The sequence below is a fragment of the Podarcis tiliguerta genome (genome assembly GCF_965153285.1).
Source record: "Podarcis tiliguerta genome assembly, chromosome: 3".
Classification (NCBI taxonomy): Eukaryota; Metazoa; Chordata; class Lepidosauria; order Squamata; family Lacertidae; genus Podarcis; species Podarcis tiliguerta.
In genome coordinates this window covers 93,968,479-93,985,221 of record NC_139536.1, presented here as the reverse complement: position 1 = coordinate 93,985,221, position 16,743 = coordinate 93,968,479, and the positions used below count along the sequence as shown (strand labels likewise).

The 16,743-nt window shown below is 39.6% G+C and overlaps 2 protein-coding genes across 5 annotated transcripts in view; both read left to right on the top strand.

Moving 5' to 3' along the window:
• The window catches only part of TPO (thyroid peroxidase), a 990,904-nt gene that overhangs the window by 815,045 nt on the left and 159,116 nt on the right, over positions 1 to 16,743 (top strand). The gene's annotated exons all lie outside the window — the stretch shown is intronic.
• SNTG2 (syntrophin gamma 2) overlaps positions 1 to 16,743 on the top strand; it is a 204,359-nt gene that overhangs the window by 128,603 nt on the left and 59,013 nt on the right. For all 4 annotated transcript variants that reach the window (XM_083431681.1, XM_083431680.1, XM_083431679.1 and 1 more), the window contains exons 7-8: positions 2,557 to 2,644; positions 6,468 to 6,559. In XM_083431681.1, coding sequence (XP_083287807.1) covers positions 2,557 to 2,644; positions 6,468 to 6,559 — 180 coding nt within the window. The remainder of the gene's footprint in view (positions 1 to 2,556; positions 2,645 to 6,467; positions 6,560 to 16,743) is intronic.

Below are 16,743 nucleotides of genomic sequence, written 5' to 3'. Positions count from 1 at the left end.
ATATATATATATATATATGTATATGTATATATATATGTATATATAATTTCATATATATAGCATATATATAAACATATCATTGGCATTGTCCAAAAGAGAGCATTTTAGAAACAAATAATTTTATTTCTTAATATAATTGAAAATGATATAAGGGACAAACAGCAGTTAACAGATAAGGTAATAACCTCTTTTGAAGTTATGGGAGGTTTTGGTAGTTCAAGTCTGAATCAGACACCACAAGTGGTATGAAGAATGGATCCTTTCCTCCCCTCTGGTTTGATCAGTGTTTCCCAAAGTGGGCGATACCGCCCCCTGAGGGGGTGCTGGAATGATCCAGACGGCCATAGTAGCCTCAGGTGCAATTGGGGGCATTGAATAAAAATAAGGGGGCAGTGGAAACATAAAAAAAGAGAAGAAAATTTTGAAAAACCGTTTGTGCATGTTTCATCTGTTGTGTAATGACGTTTACCGCCAAGTCAGGCACCGTTGCGGGTTGGTGACAACGGCTCCCCTGGATCCAATGATTGTGCTGCAGGCAAGGGGGTTTATCGGGCTTGGGTGAACCCTTTTCAGCTTCACTCAGGCCTAGGAAGTGGATCACAGCTTGCCCTGGGGCAGATCAGGCTATTACTCTGAGTAAACATATATAGGATTGAGCTTCTTGTTAACTTGTTTTTCAAGAAGTTGTAGGTAGAAATACAAATAACATAAAAGAATACAAATTTGTCACTGCATCTTTCTGTTCGCTTAAATAAGGTAGATTTCCAGGGTGTGATGAGTATTTGTTTATTTTTCTGAAAAGGGGATGATAGGCCAATGAGTTTGTGGACCTCTGGGTTAGATTACCTGGCAGTTCTCGTTTTGGAGAGGGCTCTTGACCTATTGGTAAATCTCATGTTTTGCACATAGAAGGGCCAGTATTCAGTCCCTGGCCATTTTCAGTTACAGGTGTTGGAGTAACTGAACATGAGGAGGGGTTAATTTTTTTTCATGGATGTAAATCACTCCAAGGATAAGCTGATCGCAGGTGCGACGTCAGCCAAGCCAGTTGCTATGGTAATGGCCCAGTCCCCAACTATATCTGTGATTGATGCATGTCAGCTCAGTAGCGTGAGTCTGTTAGCCTATAGTTAGTTTGTATGTTAGTTGATGTTAACATATTGAATAGCTGGAGTTTATTTGGAGCAATGGCGATACTTTGTACTTGTATGTATCTGTATATATCTGTGTCTGCAAAAGTCTACAATATATATATATATCTATATCCAGAACTGCTTTACTGAGACTTGTCTTCTGCAACATTAAACTCTTTGGACCTTAAGCTTCTTCTGTGTGGTGACTGGTACTGGAAGCAACCTTCATTGTGTGGGTATCTCACCTGAGACTCCCATCAAATGGATTTCAAGTAGCAGGACTAGAAAGGCTCTCTGCTTTAGAGAATAGTCAAGCAAAATAGATAATTTGTGGCTAGTTCAACCATGAGTTATATCCCTCACTTTATATCTCCTGGCATGTGCAAAAACAAGTTATGATACTACTAAGCTGATGGAGAACGTAACATTGATCACGGAGTTCAGCACAGAGTTTCAATGGCCCTTACATTATAGATATCACACTGCAAGAACCAGATATTGCATTTCTCTAGTCATTACCTTTTAGTGGTAATAATATCAGGTAATGATATGGTGTGATAGACTGGAAGATGATGCAATGAAACCATTGTGGAATCTAGCATGTCTGTACTTAAACTCAATCACTTTACAAATAATTCTGTGTGCTAGGATTCCAGATCTTTTTCCCACTGTGGCTGATCAAAGTAAATATACCACTTTTTCCATTTAAGATTGGCACCTAGGCATGCTCATGTTTCTTTTCCCCCCAAATTTTCATTGGGTAGATAATTCCAGATATTTATTGATGTGTAGATGGCAATAGTAGTGGCGAACGTGTTTCACTAGACATAGATTGCGAATTGTCTGTGGTTCTTAGACAATACATGCCTTGATAAACTCCCATTCAGATTACTCTTATACACTCTCAGGGGTTACATGAAGACATTCCTGTTTCAAATGACATTTGCTGGCACTTAAATGATACTAATTATGCCATAAAGAACATAATTTCCACAATGCAGCAAGTTAAGATTGTTGATTTGCATGGAAGAGATAAGCATTTGTTTAATTTCCTCCCCTCCACTACCAGTTTGAAATCTAGGAGATTATTAAGTATTTAACTTTGATTGGGTTGTGCTCTAATTGTATTATCAGAATTGTATTTGAAGGATGTCATTCCTACTCGGCCACCTTGCACTATGCAAACACAGCTCCCTCTTTAAATTTAATTTTTTCAGACTCTCCAGCTATTGTAGGTATTCTTTTCTTTGTCATTTATATTTTTGTGGTGTAACCCTCAATATATTCTTCATTCCAGCAGCAAGCATGAATATTGGATTCCTGACAAAACTACGAAGATGTGGCTTTTTTGATGTACACTATTTTGCTCTCTGTGGCTGGTTCTTCTTTGGTATAAAGTAGCTGTTATTTGTCACACTGACAGGTGCATCTACTGCGAAATGCTGGCGATGAAGTTACCATCACTGTTCAGTACCTCAGGGAAGCTCCATCATTTCTAAAGCTCCCATTGGGTAAGGGAAAATTAATGGATCTGAGCAAAACACTTTCCCCTCTGCGATATTTCTCATAACAAGCAGACAGTTGCGCACAAACAATATTTCATTCATGAATGCTTTAGTTCAGGAAAGATTCTATATGGAAATGCTATACTATTTAATGTTTATATATGTTTAGGCATGCATGCAAGCCACTTTCCTGTGATACAAGTATGCATATTGTAACCCACATGGGCAGGGCTTGTGTCATGGATCTTTCTCACCCAATCACTGGCCCCTAAGAGGAAGAGCAGTATGATTGGGTAGGAAAGACTTGGAAGATAAGCCCCACCTATGTAATAACAATAGTTATAGCACAGCCACATGAGCCGTTGCCCACTCCTGCCCACATGCAAAGAATCAGGTTTCAGCAGTGCTGCGATTTTCTGTGTGCTTTTGAAACTAACAGGAGTTATCTGCATATAGCTGAGCTCAATGTAATTATTGCATCAAACTCGTGGGGTTTTTTTTTAACAAGTATGTTCTAAGAATCATAATCATTCTGTTAAATTGCAGCCAGGTTGCCATGTCAGCTATTTAAAAATGGTTCAGAATTTGATTTGTGCAGGAAGTTTCTTAGACTAGAGCCCACTAATTAGCTTTCACTGCCAAAGACGGGGAAGCTTATGAAAACAGAGAAGGTAAAAATACTGCAGTGTGTAGGCAGCGTTCACCCATAAATTCCTGATTCAACTGAAAGTAGTCAAGAGCAGACTATTGGGAAAAGTTCCATCATACCCACTGTCATAGAGAGCGAGGGAGAGAGATCACATTCTCAGGCATATGTGTGAAACGTGTACAGGTCCTTAGACCAGAAAAGCCCTACTACTCATTGTGGGTGATGTATATATAAATTTATAATCAGCAATCCAGGAAAGTATAGAAATTAGGGATCCAGTATAGATTTTATTGAGGCTAATGGTGTAATGTGCAAATGGAAATACTGATTTTAGTTATTGGTGTATAAATATGTGGTAAGAGTATCCCCAAGTTTAAGGAGTGGTGGAAATAAATATTTTGTTTTACAGTTATCTGTTGGACTCTAGGATTTTTGATTCTGGGCTTTGTTAATACGTTTTAAGAAACAGTGTTTTTAAGTTGTTGTTTTCTTTCTATCATTGTGGTCTTGAAGTGTCTTTCATTGGAAGTAAGGTCCTTTGACCAAGTAAATGATCTTTGGATCTCAGCCAAAAGTGGACAGTTTGGTGGAGCACCTAAGCTCCGGTTGGTTGAGTCACTGCTGTTTACCGGTATCTAGATTAGGAGGAGGGAAGCAGTGACGAGGTGGGCATGATGCAAGTGTGGAGCCAATCCAGCACCACTGATCTCACCCAAAATTGGGTACATCTAAGATAAATTCAGTATTTACTTCAATGCATGCACAATCCATCAAGAGGAACACATCCCACTAGCCACGTGTGCTCTCTACCTGGAAGTAGAGTACAAAAGGAGGACAGTTGCCAAACACAATATCAGCCCTGTAGGCTGGATTGGGCTTCTTGGGTCATAAGTCATATATTTTTGGTTTATGTGTCTTTAAAAAAAAAACACAGATGAAGAAACTGATTAATTGCTAAGTTTATTTGTGTTTAGCAATAAATCATCTTTGGCTGTATCAAAGTTATTAGGAGAGAGAAGATACTTAAAGTTAAAACTGATAGTATCACCTAGCCAGAAAGGATGTAGGCAGATGTGTGCACATTAAGATGGAAACAGTTTAGCATCTAAGACTGTTGAGATTCTAGATCATTCTCTGCTTCATGTTGATTAGAAGTGTGAATATTTTTTTGTAAATGTCAGGATTGTGAGGTGATCTGAAAACTACTTGAAGGGTGATGTCATGTCTTACCATCACTGCTATTATTGCTTGGAAAATTGAAGTATTTTGCATTGCAAGCAGCTTATTTAGAAAAAAAGATTCTAAATTCAATCTTTAAATGAAATTAATCACTAGATTTTTTTATTACTTATGCCATTCTATCTAACAATGAACAAGAAAAATGAATAATTTTTGGTGTCAGTGGTTTAAGCAAGGGAAAACCAACTTTCAAAACAATATAATTTGGAGTTTATAATATGAATGCAATTGAGATGGTTTTAAAGAAGGGATTTTAAAAAGTGATAAGGAAGTCTATTTTGATGCCCTTCTTCTCTCTCCCACACTTCTGTGTATGTATGAGAGTGAGAGAGATACTATACTACAAATGTTTGAGCAGGTTATTAAAATCTATTTATTTTAGTCTCCCTTCACTTCATTGCTAGACAAGCTTATAAATCTTAAAATAGCTTTCTATGTCTGCAGGATTATTTTATTTTTTAAGTTGACTATGTTTTTATATTATTGTTAATGGTACTGCTATTGCAATATTATTATTTTTTATACTGTGTCTTTATGCTGTGCGAACAACATGGAGTGGGCTATGCCCCCCCCCCCAAAAAAAGTGGCGTACAACTAATTTTTATACAAACAATAAAAATAATAAAAAAATTGTCCAGCAGCACCTTAGAAACCAGCTATGTTTGTTCTGGTATAAGCTTTCATGTGCATGCACACTTCTTTAGATACACTGAAGCAGAAGTCACCAGACCCTTATATATAGTGGGAGAGTGGGGTGGTGTATTTCTCAGAAGGGTAGTAGGAGATGGGTTGGGCTCGAACCTGGGACCTTCTGCATGAAAAGATTCATAACAGAGCTGTTTCTTCCCTTGACCGCTTTCTATTGGTAGTGTGGCTCCCCTGCACTGTGCTTATAGGTGGGGAGCTAGAGCATGATAGGAAAGCTAAACTCTTGAGGGAAGAGTTAGAATTGGAAGAAATGAAAGGGTTATTACACAGAGGGCACTGCACACACAAAAATGGACAGGGAAGGGAATATGATCCATAACGAAGTCATGCTTCCAAGAAATCAAATACTGTGTGTGTGTGTGTGTGTGTGTGTGTAAATATGATTAGAAATTAATGTGGAGAAGAAAAGGAAATAATTTTTAAAATGTTTAAATACACCCAGAGGCTCAGCTCATTGAGAGGACAGGCTTCTTACACCTCAACCTGGGGTGACTTTTAAGTTTTTGGAAAAGGAGTAGACTAATTAGCTTTCACATAGGAGGAGACTTCTAAGCCAATTCCTAAATCAGTTTGATGTTCCTTACATCACCAGTTGGGTTTCAGAAAACTCCTTGGGCAGTTCTTCCTTGAGAATAGTTGATCTTGGTAGCAGCTGGTGGGGCCACGTGGGTGGTGCTGTATTGCTTTCCTGGCTTCAGCACAGTCTAGGTGCAACACTGGGAAAATCACATGTCCACTTGAGCAGCACTGAATGCCATTCCAGGCATTTGATTGACATGTGTATCTGCTGCAAAACTCTGTGATTTCATAAGCTCAGTTAAGAAATTTAGACTACCGCCCAATTCATTTTTAATTTTATTTATTGCTTTCTCTGTCTTTCATGCTAAGACATGTATGGAACATGGTGGAAACTATTAGAGTTAAATCATCTAGATATATATATATGCAGTGCTTTTTTCTAAATAAAAATTAGAGGTATTCTCATTTTCCTACTCATACTGAAATACTGCCCCTCAATGAGGCCAAACTCAGACTCACAAAATGTTAGGGGTATGTGTACCCCTGCATTCCCCCAGAAAAAAGCACTGTATTTACAGTATGATGTAGATATTTGGTTGAACTCACCATTTTGTACACATACACTGCAATTCTTCTTCAGTCATGTGCATTAACTTTCCACTGATGAAAACAAATTATAACACTTTTTTAAAAAAAAAATATGTTGCATTTTAGGTTCCCCTGGACCATCAAGTGATCACAGCAGTGGCACGTCCTCCCCTCTCTTTGACAGTGGTTTACACTTAAATGGAAACTCAACAAATACAGTAAGTGGCTTATTCTACTTTGCCTAGTTGCGCGTATAGTTCATGTGACTTGACTCCCAGGAGAACAAATGTAGCTTATGCCATTTAACAAATTTCAAGAATGTTTATTCTAGTACATATAATTGTCTGAGTAGATCATGTTGGTGCAAGAGGACTAGATTGGAGTTTACTGTATCAGAACTCTTTGAATAGTTGAGAAAACGTTGAGGGGGAAATTGTTCAAAGATTTGGAGTGAGGTGTCATTAAAAGAGGAGCAGAAGAAGGAGAAGGAGAAAGAATATCACAGGGGCCAAGCATGCAGTGGAGAGAATGGGTATACTTTACCAAGGCCTGGTGATTCAGGGGTAGGGGCAGCCCAGGCTGAGACCCAATTAGTAAGTGGAGAAGAAAGCACACTAAATTTAAAAGACATTGCCTTTCATATAGCAATGAAAAGGAGTCTTCTGTGTTCAGCTCCATTGCATTTGAGAAGCCAGATATAGGTGAACACACACACATCCAGAGAGGGGGGGTGGGAATAGAACTGGAGCAAAAATACTTCATATTTTATCTGGCCTTGTAGAAAAGTCACAACCTTCCTTCATCAGAAACAAAAAGATTTGAACAAGTGGAAGATGTCTATTTCCCCAAGATCAAAAGCCAAGATTTCAAATGCCTGGAAATGAAAGTGGCTTCAGCTTCTAAGGTGGTTTGTTGAAAGCACAAGCATGAGGCAGCATTTATCAGATTGAACTGTGATCAAATGGTCAGATAAGGAGGTTTAGAAATGTCAGTTACCAGCAATATTTTTTCCCCCTAGGAAATGTCATCTGTTCAGTGAAATGGTGCAGTATCTTTTGTTTCATGTACATTCTTTCCCCCCAGAATTGACCCAGGTTTTTTTTTAAAAAAAGGAAAAAGAAACAGAGCACCTTGTTGCATTTTCAGAGTTTATCACACCAGGTCCTGTATTGACCTGATTCTTTAAGAATGTGAATATTGCTTAAGCTGTATTTCCATTTCAACAGCTGTAACTATGATACTGATATCTATGTAGACTAGGCATATTTTTTGTCTAATAACGTAAATGTTTGACATCTGAAATGGAAATCCTCCCAAAGTACCTCCCTGGTCCTGTCAGCTGAGCTAGCGACAGCTGGTGCCTGAAGAATAGCTGGTGTGCTGAAATCTCACTTCCAGTTTTCCACCAGATACACAGAAATTCAAAAACAGTTGTTGTATCTCCTTTGGCATTCTAAAGACAGGCATCTGATATTAAACCACTTTGCAGATATCAGTAAGTCTAGTGAGGTTGCATCAGATAGTCATATTCATTTTGTTTTGAGCAATAATCACAGAAGTAGAGAGGGGGAACTTCAATGGAACCATGGACAGCTCCATGGAAACCTCAAGCTGGAGACTATAAACCATGGGTAAGCAAACTAAGGCCCAGGGGCCGGATCCGGCCCAATTGCCTTCTAAATCTGGCCCACAGACAGTCCGGGAATCAGTGTGTTTTTGACATGAGTAGAATGTGTCCTTTTATTTAAAATGCATCTCTGGGTTAATTGTGGGGCATAGGAATTCGTTCTTTCTTTCTTTTTCAAAATACAGTCCAGCCCCCCACAAGGTCCGAGGGACAGTCGACCAGCCCCCTGCTGAAAAAGTTTGCTGACCCCTGCTATAAGCGCAGAGCTCAGATGTTGCTTCAGCAGCTGACATCCTCAGACGGAGTCTTAAATAGGAGTTGCAGCTCTACCTCAGTTGCTAACTCTGTCCTCATTTATTATTTCCAATATTTCAATAAGTCAGTTCATATAAAGGGGTCTGGCTGCCTTAGCAGTTACAGAGTGGATTAATTGTGGTTCATTAGGGCAGAGTCCTTTGAGTCAGGGGCAGGCAATGTGACGCCTTTGACTGAAGAAGTACTAACCCAATTGTTGGCTTGCCCTGTGCTGTATGTATATGTACATATACAAACACACACACTCACAACATAGTTTGAGAAAACATTGTTTAGGTAGTGTACACAGTCATGAGCTTAGCACAGGCAGACAACTGCCTGTACATGATGAGAGGACTACTGAGTCTAAGGCTAGGGTGTGATGCTTCTTCAGGTGGCCTTGCTACGCCGTATGAATTGTAATCACTATACAGAAAACATGGTTGTATTTGTTGTGTATCACCTGCAGGAGCCATAGAGGAGGTTTGTGGGGGCACAGAAAACCCCTGAAATTCTTGATACCTGAAACTTGTTGGGTAGAATTTAGCAGTGGGAGTTCTATTATCAGCACATACTACTTTAGCAGTTTATGAAAATATTGGGTATCTTATTTGGCATTTCTACATTATTGGCACCATAAACTTTCATGGTTAAAGGAGAGCTTTGTAAAAGGAGTGGTTGGAGATGAAGAGGTGAAACCATGAAGGATGGATTTCACTGAGAGCTGCAATTCTGTGGAAGGTCAACTGTTTTTCATGTAAAATGTCTCAGGTACAATCCGTGGAATCTCCAGGTAGTACTAGAAGAGACATATGCCAGTCTATGGAGATTAGAGAGTATGGACCAATGGTCTGCCTCAGTAGCGGGCAGCTTCCTGTGTAGCAGGTGACCACAGAACAAGCGAGGGATATAGAACTGCAAGGGAGAAGATGTCAGATACAGTGGTACCTCGGGTTACATACGCTTCAGGTTACATACGTTTCAGGTTACAGACTCCACTAACCCAGAAATAGTGCTTCAGGTTCAGAACTTTGGTTCAGGATGAGAACAGAAATTGTGCTCTGGCGGTGCAGCGGCAGCAGTAGGCCCCATTAGCTAAAGTGGTGCTTCAGGTTAAGAACAGTTTCAGTTTAAGAACGGACCTCTGGAATGAATTAAGTACTTAACCCAAGGTACCACTGTAATATTCTTTTTTTTTATAATAATATTTATTAGAAGTTTAATAATTACAGAAAAAAAGAAAAAAAGAATGACAACAAAAAACATTTAAAAATTTAACAATCAGTACATCAAAAGTAAAAAGAAAAACAGAGAAAATCAATGCATTAAAACAACCAAAAAAAAAACCACCAGAAAAATTTAAAAACACTTCCAATGTTTCCATATCCTTACTTTTCATTTACTTGTTTCATCGACCTCCTCACACCTCCCTTTTTTGTATTCTAGTTCATAGCTACTTCGGCAAATCCTTTCCATCTTACTCAAATTTTTTATTCTATAATTAATCTTAACACAATCTAACTTTAAATTTTTCACTTTAATCCATTGCCAATCAGTTTTCACTTAATTCCACTGTAATACTCTGGAAAGGAGCAAGAGTCAGAAGGCTGTGTGAGGAAAGGCTGTTAAAGACATGGAACTACAGGGGAGAAGATTGTACTGAGTATAAATTGGAAAGGATGACAATCAAAGCTTTGAAACCTTGACATTCAGCACTATAGCCAGTGCTATAAGCCCAGATGTGGAATGGTTGAAAGGAGTGCTGGGATCAAAATGTGAAAAGGAAAGGCCAAAGACAGCCAGATGATTAATAGCATTCAAGGTGAGAGAAGAGAGAATGAATCAAAGGGGATCATATAAAGATTTAAGGACTTGGAGACTGGTTGCCTCTCTGAAACAGGGCAGGAAAGACACCTGTGGACACAATGTTCAATGGAATTTAAAAGTAAAATGTTTATTCACAGGAAATGACCAGGATTTCTTTTCAAAAGTCCGGGGGGGGGGGATACTGTTCAAGCACCGACAAACAATTATTGTGCATACCGAAGAAATGCTATGATTAACTGTATTTAAGGTTATTATCAAGAATAGGAGCTGAAATTCAGGATGGGTTTGTGTCTGCTACAGATGTTTTGAGCTCGAGAGAAATACTGGTTTTACAGAAATGGCACAATTATAAAAAAATTCCACACTTCTGCAAAGGCTTCCACTTTTCAAGCTAAGCAAATTGAATGAATGGCTAAATTGGCTATCATTCGAAACAAAGGGAAAATATGAATACAACATAAAAATCAGTCTATATTAGCTGTAGAGTTATGTGAATATTATAGATATCCCTGTCATTTCTTTTGTGTTTTAAACACTTCCTTCACTGTTTATTTTTTTTAATATAAACCATTTTAATGCAAACAGGGCATTGAACACCCAGAAGGCTGTGTCTAGAAACACAGGAAACTGCCTGTGTTTCTGCTCTTAGTCCATCTGGTTCAGTGTTGTCTACACTGGTGGACAGCAGGTCTCAAAGTTTCCAGGCAGGGGACATTCCCAGCCATACCTGGAGATGCCAGAAGATTGAGCCTGGGACACCTGCGTGCAAAGCAGACAATCTACCACAGAGCTACAGCGATTTCCCTAAGCAAAATTCATGGGTGTAAAAATATGTCCTACATCTAGCGCTTGGGGGTTGTGAAGCTTGTCACTGCCAAATGTTAACTGTGCCTGAGGAGGAGGGGGGGTGCCTGTAGAACCTCCCCATTTCCTCCTCCAACAGTGGTGCCACTGGTGGAGCTAATAGAAAGCCAATTCCATCATCCAGCCACCACTTCTCCCCCTGGGCTCCCCAAACCCACATGAAATTAGGCTGAGGCCCTGGTCTAGAGGATCCCTACTCCTGCAATAAAATAAATAGCCAAGTGTTGCAGTGGAGGGTCAGGGACTGACAAAGTTGTCTTTGGTATAGGAATGTTGCAGGATTTGTGGAGAGTATGTCAAAGGGTATGGAGGAGGGCTGAGGGTGGTGCCTGCTAGCTCTATTCCTGACCTCCATATGTTTAAAATATTGGTGGTACCTGGTACAAAAAAAAGCTCTTTCCTAATCCCAATTCCACTGGCACTGAGAAGAGTTTTGAGACTATAAAAATCCTCATTGCAAATATAAATTGAAAATAAGCAAGAATGTGGAAGAGATCTTACGATTTCTCAGTCGATAGGCAAATGTTTTTCGAGGACTGACCCCCCCCCCCCCGAAGTTTCCTAATGCAGATTAGCTAATTCAGAGTAAGATTTTTGCCAAAATGGTTGGGAAATGTCCATTAGTTTTGCCTTTGAACATATCCATTGAAATAATATGCAAGCTATCTTAAGTATATGCAAAGTCGCATTTCAACTTCCAGATGGTAAAAGCATTTCTCATAGAATCTTAAATTTGTTCAGTCCTCTTTACAAGAAAGGATTGTAATCTTCGTATTCATTGTCACTAGACAAAATAAATATTTCAGGAATCTCAATTTTTTATTTCCCCCCTAAATTTTCAAATTTCACATTACAAATTAAACATCTTTTATACCATACATGTATTGACTTCCCTCCCTCCCCTTCCAAGGTTCATTTAACTTTCCCACCATTCCTGCATAATTTGAAATATCCATCTAATTCTGTTTTCCTATCTTACATCACTTCAACATTTATTATATTGTTGCATGTACTTTAATACTGCCAGTGTTGTCAACAGTACACAATTATTTTCAATATACTCGGCAAAAGATTTCTACTCCGAGGAATCTGAATTTCTAATGTATGGCTATGTGTTGATTCTTCCATCCAGAGGCAGCCTTAACTGGAGCTTTATAAATTACTAAAATTACTAAAACAACATAAGGAATTTGTTCACTTTTTTCCTCTATAGAGCTTCACAGTCATTCGCAGAACTAAAACAGAAACTTGCCCAAGTACTGCAAATCATTTGTCATAAGAATATGAAAAGCTGACAGCTCTAACCGACTGTGATCCCATGAGTTTCTTTTCTTCCTCCTCATTTAAGCATTAGGCACATTGCTGCAGAAAGGATGTCTGATTAGTTCTGCTACTTAAAAAAAGTTTTATTGTTTTTACAAGAACTGGTTGCTTCACCCCTGCTGAAAAACTTGTTGTGTTTCTCTTTCTGTTTTGAGCAGTGTGCCTTTTGCTTTGTTTTGTTTAATTGCAGGGTCCCTCTTCTCTCTCTTTTCCACCCCTGCCTTGACCACAATGGCTTAATATCTAAACACAGATTCCAACTTTTCCCAATAGGCCCCTGCTAGTTAAAGTTTGTATCAGAATCTGGCTGAAATTTACAGCAAGGTGGCCACCAATTGCCCATAGAAGACCCTTGGAATGAACCTGTGCTATGACCCATGACACAACATTGCTCCAGAGGCATTCTGAGGTAGAAATGGTAGCTGCTTCAACCAAGAGAAAGTGTTCTGCCACCGCCACAAGCAGAAGCTGAATGAAGGTGCGAGATTCAGGGCAAATAGAATAAGGTGTTTCTTCAAGCAGTGCACTGTTGATCTTTGGACTTCAGTGCCACATGGTGCCATGGTGTCCATTGGCCATATAAGGGAATTTGGCTATACAAGGGAATTCATAGAGGATTCATATGGCTGCTAGCCATAATGGCTAGATACGTAGAACCTCCAGATTCAGAAGCTGTGTGCAGTGTCAGTTCCAGGTTTTGGGGGGTCCTTGGATGGCTCACCTTTCATGGATCCCTCTTCCTCAGTCAGTCTACCTTCTCACTGTTGCAAGACCAGGTGGTTCCTCCTATAGTAGGGAGCCTTGGGAGATGCCCATCCATACAAACCCTTGATGCTGGCCCCAGCAGAATGGCTGAATATTAGTTGATGGGGTGGGCACCCAATGGGAATTTACTGTTGCCTTCATGTTGTGCTTGTTGTTGGTTGAAAAACTGAGCAGTTGTGTTAGCTTTAATGTAAAGCTAAATTCAAAATAGCTGAAGATGAAGAAGAGTTTGGATTTGATATCCCGCTTTATCACTACCCGAAGGAGTATCAAAGCAGCTAACGTTCTCCTTTCCCTTCCTCCCCCACAACAAACATTCTGTGAGGTGAGTGGAGCTGAGAGAAGTGTGACTAGCCCAAGGTCACCCAGCAGCTGCATGTGGATGACCCAGGCAGCCAGGAACTTCATGTGAAAAATTGTTGCCAGAAACTCCATCTTTCACTGAAGGGTGACTTATCACTCACTGTTCCAGGGTGGAATGAGAAGAGCCAAAGAAATCTCTAGCCCTTGTGTGTATCACCTCTCTGGTCACACAGCTTTGTTGAATTGCAATTTGTATCTCCCGGTAGCATAAAATGGGGCCAAGCTGCCTATAACATACAGTTGCCTATAACTCTGTCCTGCTTTTCTGTCTGCACGAAAATACATGGGAACTGCTTAACATGTAACCATGGGGAAAATATCACTCTCTCTTAGCCAAACCTATCAGAGCCCTTGTTATTCTTGTGTAAATGGTGGTACCGTGTTGAGCCCCTGTCTCCAATTTTGACAGCCAGTCATTTCTGCATGGACTGACTCTCTGGAGAAATAAAGACACCGAAAGCTTCATGTTTGACTAGGTGAATTCATTTAATTTTAAGTCTGGATATTTATTTTAGCTTTACTGAGCGAAAACATTTCCCTTGACAGAAGGCGTTAGTTTCAAGGAATGACAATTGAGCATTTTCATGAGTCCTGTGTTGCTAATCGTTTAAATTCTTGTAGCAAAGGGATCTCAACTCTCCAGTTGTTATTTGGGATGTAACGTTCTGTCCCCTTTGAAATGGATTTAATTGCCTGACAAGTGTATGGATACATTTCTTTCGTGCTACTTTCATTATTTCAGTGTTAATTATCTTCAACTCAGATAAAAGTTGAGTCCAGTCTAAGCCAAATAGAGGTTGGATATAAATATTGATTCATATATTAAGTCAGAGACTGTGCCCTGCTGTTATACAAACCAAGATCTGTAATACAAATGAAGATATCTGGAACACCCCCTCATCAGATGTCAAGAAAATAAACTACCTGACTTTAAGAAGTCATCTGAAGGCAGCCCTGTTCAGGGAAGTTTTGAATGTTTGGTGTCATATTGTGTTTTAATTTGTTGGAAGCCACCCAGAGTAGTTAGGAGAATGCAGTCAAAATGGACATTTTAGTTTAGTTTAGTTTAGTTTAGTTTAGTTTAGTTTAGTTTAGTTTAGTTGTTTAGTTGAGTTTAGTTTAGTTTACCTAACCTAACCTAACCTAACCTATTTCTGCTAATGTATCTGAGAACCAAAGGTGATTTAAGTTGAATAACAGTGTGTGCTCTAAGGTCATCTAGTGAGCTTCATAACTGAGTGGAAATTTGAACCCTGGCCTCCAAGTTTCTAGTGTGACACTCTTACCACACTGACTTTTTATGTCAGAGAGGCATAACTCGATCTCCCGAGCCTTCTATCTTTAAGTAAATGTAAACATGGGGGAACTCTGATTTTGAGCACAGATGCGACACACGGTCCTGTTTTCTCTGTGTTATTTTCCCTCCATCCCAATCAACTGTTATTGGTTCTACTAAGGAAAATCATGGGTTGCATTCAACGTAGTTGTAAAGCTACGGTTCCATCAGCGCAAAGATTTTCCTTGTGAGATAAAACCTTCTCCCCCTCCCCTCCACTCGCTTGCCCTCTAAATATTTTCTGAGGTTTTCCCCCATCCCTCTGGAGCAGATTTGGGAATTGTGAGGAGTGGGTCCTATTGTTCCAGCTTATGCTAGAACTTCAGTTCAGCTGAATACAGCACCGCGTACTTTACCCTGTGCAGCAAACAGTACCTTCAGGTGAGGAGGCCATTTGGACCAGGGAAAATGGCAGTGTGGGGATGTTTAACACATTTTGCACATTCCTTGGCTCCTATGCTGTTAATTTAAATGGTCTAAGATTTGAGCAAGGCCAGCCCTACCATAAGGTAGGTAGCAAGGTGGCTGCCTAGGCAGTTGATTGTAGGCATCGTAAAAGGCTTAGTTCTTTAACTTATCAGTGTTGTGTTTTTTTACTGCTAGGGAGGGGGGAAGTCACTTGTGGGATTTTCTTCTGCAAGTTCCAAATAACTTGACCGGCCCTGACCTTTGTGGGCAATGGCTCCATTTCCTGCTCCACCTCAGTCAGCAAAATGACTTGGGCTTGCCCTGGATGGGGGAGGTGCTTGAGGTGGGCTGTAGCAGCTATTAGTAAGCAGCCCCCTTTGTGCCATTAAAGCCATTGTTTCCCAACTAAAGATGGTTCAGTAATTGATGTGCAGGGTAAGAATACCAGAGTTGCATACCAAAGGCATTTTATGTTTGTGGCCATCCTATAACTGCGTTCTGCAACCCAAGATTGTGATTTAATTTTTTACTACAGCTTATTATTAAGGATTCTGCCCCCACCCCCTGTACAATGTATTCCATGGAACTGGGGGGGGGGGTCCCTATTGCTTCATCCAACCGCATCTCCATGTTTTGTCAGAGTCTGTATATTCACATATTTTGTAGCTCACATTTCCACGTCTTGTCTTGTGCAAAGCCACCAAAAAAGTTTGCCACCGTAGAAAATACTAAGCCATTAATAATTGTTGTTGATGTATTAGAGAATGTCACGAAAATCATTTCATCTGTGTGATGAAAGACAAAATGATAAAATGAAAGGAAGGAGCTGGTTACTCTGCAATTTAGGAGGAAGTGTTTATTTATAATTAAAGTTAAAAAAAAAAAGAGTTCAGGATGGAAACTGTTAGAACAGTTGCACTTCTGTCACTGCTGATGTCATGTGAGATGCATTGTGCTTGTTTCCCAACTGTGATGGAAGAGCAGAAGTTCCTCTTAAATCATCGTGGGTGAAATTCTGAAGCAGGGCAATCTGTGAGATGATGTAGACACAATGCAACACAACACTGATGTATTTGTGACATTGGGCCAGTGCAGGGTGCCTGGAGCGAGCAGATATCCAAGATCTACCAGGACAAAGGAACAAATATTAAAATTCTATAGCTGGTATAAATTAAGTAGAGGCTTGTATCCTGAGACATGTGTGTGTTGTATTACGGATGGATTAATAAGCATGTTTATTAATCTGGAGCACAATAAGTATTTCATATTGTGCAGTTGCTATCACCTTTCTACTTAGTACTACTTAGTGCAGTTCACTGAATGAATAATACATTTCATGATGTGTCACTTTTTTCTTGCTGAGTGTCAGGCTCTCTCATGTGGCAAAGTGAAGAACAATGCAATGGCAATGACTTTTATGTAAAATGTGAAAATGTCTGCTTTGCTGCACTCCGAGATCTTTGAATATGCCACATTTCATCAATCGTCTTCCCAGCCATTAATTGCAAGACTTTTTATCATTATAAGGCTGGTGAATGAACAAGGAGATATATGGTCCCTTTTTGAATGTATTGGAACTTTTAGGATTGAGCAAA